The 4,516-nt window shown below is 55.2% G+C and overlaps 1 protein-coding gene across 1 annotated transcript in view; it reads left to right on the top strand.

Annotated features, from left to right (window-relative positions):
• The window catches only part of LOC109375459 (solute carrier family 15 member 4-like), a gene marked incomplete at its 5' end in the record, with an annotated part of 12,520 nt that extends 8,004 nt beyond the window's left edge, over positions 1-4,516 (top strand). The window contains 3 exons of the mRNA XM_019630848.1: positions 960-1,119; positions 2,170-2,328; positions 3,508-4,516. Coding sequence (XP_019486393.1) covers positions 960-1,119; positions 2,170-2,328; positions 3,508-3,665 — 477 coding nt within the window. The remainder of the gene's footprint in view (positions 1-959; positions 1,120-2,169; positions 2,329-3,507) is intronic.

Here is a 4,516-nt window from a genome sequence, read left to right as displayed (position 1 = left end):
GCCTCCAGGGATGAGGTATGGGTTTCCGTGGGAGCGAGCTGCCGGCCTCCTCACCTTGGTTCCTTGAGTTCCTCTTTGCTTGGACATGTCACTTGAGATGTGGCTCAGGGTGCAGGCCCCACAGCTTCTCGTTGTCACGCCGCCAGCCATGTCCCAGCCTTTCTCATACCCAGGGTTCAAAGGAGTATTTTTCACGCGTACCCCATCACCGGGCCCCAGGCTCCTCGCCTCTCTCATGCAGTTCTGAAATGTATATTTTTATATGCACGTTAAGTCCTGGGGTCTGGATTTCATTTGCAACTAGAGCTCTTTGAAAACCAAACTTGTCAACATTGTCAACCTCAGACCTTGGGCCTCCACACTGTCGCTTCTAAACTTTATTGTGACGGTTCGCCTTTGCGTCTGGGAAGAGTGGCCGTTTCTGCTGTGGCTGATTTTTCCATGCTGACCATGGCTTGCGGGACGAGCCGTCCCTGGTGGTGGCCGTGCCGCTGAGAGCAGACCCTTTCCTTGGCTGCTGAAGGACCTCATTAGTCACAGTTACCATGGTGATCAGCAGTGGATCAGCTTATAGCCCTGACCGCCATGGGACAGTCTCGAAATGTATAACCTACAGAAAAGCAAACAGCACTGTTCTTATCGCAGGGCCCTCGCTTCCCCCGCTCCCCTTTAAGACAAAACAAAAGACGCACAGGTGAGCAGTCGCTATATGAGGATTAGAGTAAACGCACTGTGCATCTGTCTTATAAACACCGCATGAACCACGTTGGACGTGACCCAGTGTCGCAGCGACCTGCCAAGGAAGCTGGAGGCGGGGGAAGCCCTTCCGCTGGGGTTCAGGGAGCTGTGTGCGTCGGCCCACACGGGTTTCACAGTGAACACCTGGTAGCAGACATCTGGTTGTTTAATTTAATGTCAAATGTTAACCAACAAACGCTCTACTGACCGACCTATGAATTCTAGGGATTTTGGAAAGCAAAAGGCTGGACCTTGTTAAACAGAGAACCATCAACCAGACCATCGGGAACGTCGTGTATTTCGCCGCCGACCTGCCCATCTGGTGGCAGGTCCCTCAGTACGTGCTCATCGGCATCAGTGAGATATTTGCAAGCATCGCAGGTAAGCTTCCAAGGCGGTGTTGTTGGGGACGTCGGGTCAGAACGCGACAAAGCCGTGCCGCTGTCTTGCTGTGTTGAATATGCTGAGACAAAGACGGCCTTTTTGTGGTTTTGGTGGGCAGGTATGGTTCAGAGTATGAACTGGTAAGAAAAAGTGGCTGGGGTTCTCCTTTTGTGGTAAAATCAGCTTCCCAAAAACATTTCCATGAAAGTCCCCTGCCACCTTAGCGGGGCCACCGGAGAGGGAGAAAGGGCCTCCCTGCGGCGAGGTTTCGGCCAGGCCTGGCTGCCCAGCCTCAGGGCACAAATGACAGTCCCAGCTCGGCCTTTCAGTTCAGACTCGCAAGGAGATGCGCCTGGTTTTGAGAAGCTCTCCTTTCCCCACGGAGCCTGCTGGTCGGGGCAGGTGGGTTCTGTGCAGACCGCTTCCAGCTGCTGGCGGGGGGAGAAAGCCAGTGACAAGCGGGAGCTGGCCGGGGGCACGGGAAGGCGGCGGCTTCCACCCCCACACACGCCGAGTGGGCTGATGGATCTGTGAGGGGATAAATCACACGGAATGGGCCTTCCCTTAGAGTCCATGGCAGATCTGCGCGTCTGGTTATTATAAAAATCTGAATTTATAGCTGTGCCTGCTGGAATTGTTTTAAAATATATTGCCTTTAAAATAGAATTCTTAAGTAGGTTCCCCATTTTAGTGTATCTACTGTGTTTTCATACTCCCATTAGTTGAGACGATAGGAAAATGTTGCTTCTCGACCTTTCTTTCCATAAAGACCGAAAAAGTCTATGAGCTGACAAATCACATGTTACCTTGAAGCTGGAGCGCAAGGAGCTGTGTGCGTCCTCGCATCTTGTAGGACCTATTGTGGTGACAGGACAAACAGCCACTTATTCTTGAATTCCCGTAAATACTGTCCTCCAAGCAGGGGAGGGAGTCACACCTGCTTCAGGCTCTTAAGTCCCCACAGTGAGCTGTGCTTTCCTGCCACGTCGGGGCAGTTAGGGCGGCAGCTGGCGTCCCTGCCCTCACCACACCACGTTGTTCCCACAGGTCTGGAGTTTGCCTACTCGGCTGCGCCCAAGTCCATGCAGAGCGCCATCATGGGCCTGTTCTTCTTCTTCTCTGGCGTCGGGTCCTTCGTGGGCTCGGGGCTGCTGGCGCTGGTGTCCCTCAGGGCCATCGGGTGGATGAGCAACCACACGGACTTCGGTGAGGCCGGCGTCCCGGCTCAGCAAGTGACCGCTGCCGGGACCCCGGGCGCTCGGGCTGCGCGAAGGGATGGTGGGGTGGGAGTGCTGGGCTGTCCCTGTCCCTCCCATCCGGGCGCGTCCTGCTGTCCCCGCGCCTGGCCAGCCTGGGAATGTCCTCCGTCGGAACACGCCTCGTCCACCTTAATGTCCATGTCGCGGTTTCCTTTACGGATGTCCGTCCGTGGGGCGGTTTCTTCCCCACAGTACCTTTTAGTTTTCTGTTAAAACAACAGATACGCGCCCTCAGCGCCGTTTCTCAGTAAACAAACGTCACTCGGCCCGATCCCATGGGGTTTCTCAGCTGAAGCCAGTGGGTGGCACATGGGGCGCTGGACACATGCCCACAAGAGGCAAGTGTGCTGTGTCCAGGTCACGTCCCGGTCAGGGCAGCTTCCCTGTGGGCACGGAGGCCTCGCCTTCAGGTGCTCTCACTGCGTCCTGCTGCTCGGTGTGCTGTCCAGAGAGGCAGACCCCACAGCACCTCAGGACTTGAAGTGGGGACGCCAGCTGCGGCTTCACGGCCCCCCGCTCTGCCCTCGGCCTAATGGCAGTTGGGGAGGAAACGCAGCGTGAATCAGACCGGGACATGCTACCGCGCCCTGCCCGATGTTGGCTTCTGCGGGCAGAGCACACGAAGGCGACTGTTTCACTCTCCCCAAATGTCCTGGACAGAGAAAAGTAACAAGGAAAAGGAGGCTTGGGGGACATTTTTTCGCGCGGCCAGTTTTTCCCAGCTTGCCGTGCAGTGTCACACGTTGCACCGATGGTCACCTCGTTCCCTTCAGCCCTGTCTGGATTTCCCTGAGGATGAGGAAAGACATGGGTCGCGTCCCTGCGTTCCTGTCAGGGGCTCTGGGAACGCCCCCTTCCCCTCCAGGAGGGACGAGGGCCCTGAGGAGCGGGCGGGGTCCCGGCGCAGACCCCAGCCCGCAGCCCCCGTTAGAGACACGGCTGACTTCCGGTGGCGTTCTGCAAAGGCTGGGAAAGCGAAATGCTTGTGTGTTTTTGAATTACAGATACACGGTGGTTTTCTTTTTTTCCTGACCACAGTTAAAAGTCACCCTGACTTAGTAGGAACCAAGTTAAATAGGTAAAATCTTTTAAAATGCCTCACGGGCTTCTTTGTTTCGTTTTCCAGGTAACATTAATGGCTGCCATTTGAACTATTACTTCTTCCTTCTGGCCGCCATTCAAGGAGCCACCCTCCTGCTTTTCCTCATTGTTTCTGTGAGATACGACCGGCAGCGATCCCGAGCGAGCAGGGTGCCCGCCAGCAGGAGGGCCTCGCGTCTCTGAGGTCCACGCGGGGTCCCACAGGTGACGGGGAGGCAGGGTCTTAGGCCGCCGTGCGTGTCTGCCTTCCCTAAAGCTTGCGTGACTCGTGCGCTGCTGTCTCCTTTCTTCCCCGGATGAACTAGGTAAGTGCCTTACTGGCTTGTCTCCGGTGACGCGGGGCCTCCTGGAGAGGGCCACAGAGGTGCGTGGCTGCTGCCTAGAAGTGAAGGCCGCGGTGTCCATCCGGCCGCTGGCTTCCCCCTCGGCGACACCCACACACGGAGCCCGCACGGTCCCGGGAGGCTGCACGCGCCTCGCCTGGCGTCTTAGCATTTCCCGCGGTGCACTCGCTTCCTTCCCACGCACCGTGCGAGCTGTTTTCCTTTTTGATTCATAAGCATCTCATATTGAAGGACGGGAGGACTGTTAAGAGAGAAGTGTGGTCAGACACTGCGGAGGCTTGTGTGCAGGACGTGGGCGTGTTTCTTTCTGAGCCACACATCTTGCCATCGCCACATTCTTTGGTACCTGCTTTGAAGGAAACTAATGTTTTAAACTGTGACATTGCTTTTCTTCCTTCGTAAGAACCTGCGTTGAGAACTATTTAAGAGCATGTCTGCTATCTAAGCTGCAAAGCTACTTAAAGACTGTTCCAGCTCGCCGAGTCAGTCCTGTCAAATGTCACCGGGGTCCTCTTCGCGGGAGGGGCTACAAAGAAGGTTCTTCTGGGCAGAACTAATGAATGAAAAACAATGGGAAGTGTTAAATGTGAACTTGAACTGTTTGGCTAGTCACCAACTTTTGTATTGTTATTTTACACGTACGTGGGGTTCTGATTTTGTTAAATAAACTATTCTTTATTTGTTGCTGTA

The sequence above is a fragment of the Hipposideros armiger genome, unplaced genomic scaffold, assembly GCF_001890085.2.
Source record: "Hipposideros armiger isolate ML-2016 unplaced genomic scaffold, ASM189008v1 scaffold_955, whole genome shotgun sequence".
Classification (NCBI taxonomy): domain Eukaryota; kingdom Metazoa; phylum Chordata; class Mammalia; order Chiroptera; family Hipposideridae; genus Hipposideros; species Hipposideros armiger.
This window is presented reverse-complemented; position numbering and strand designations above follow the sequence as displayed.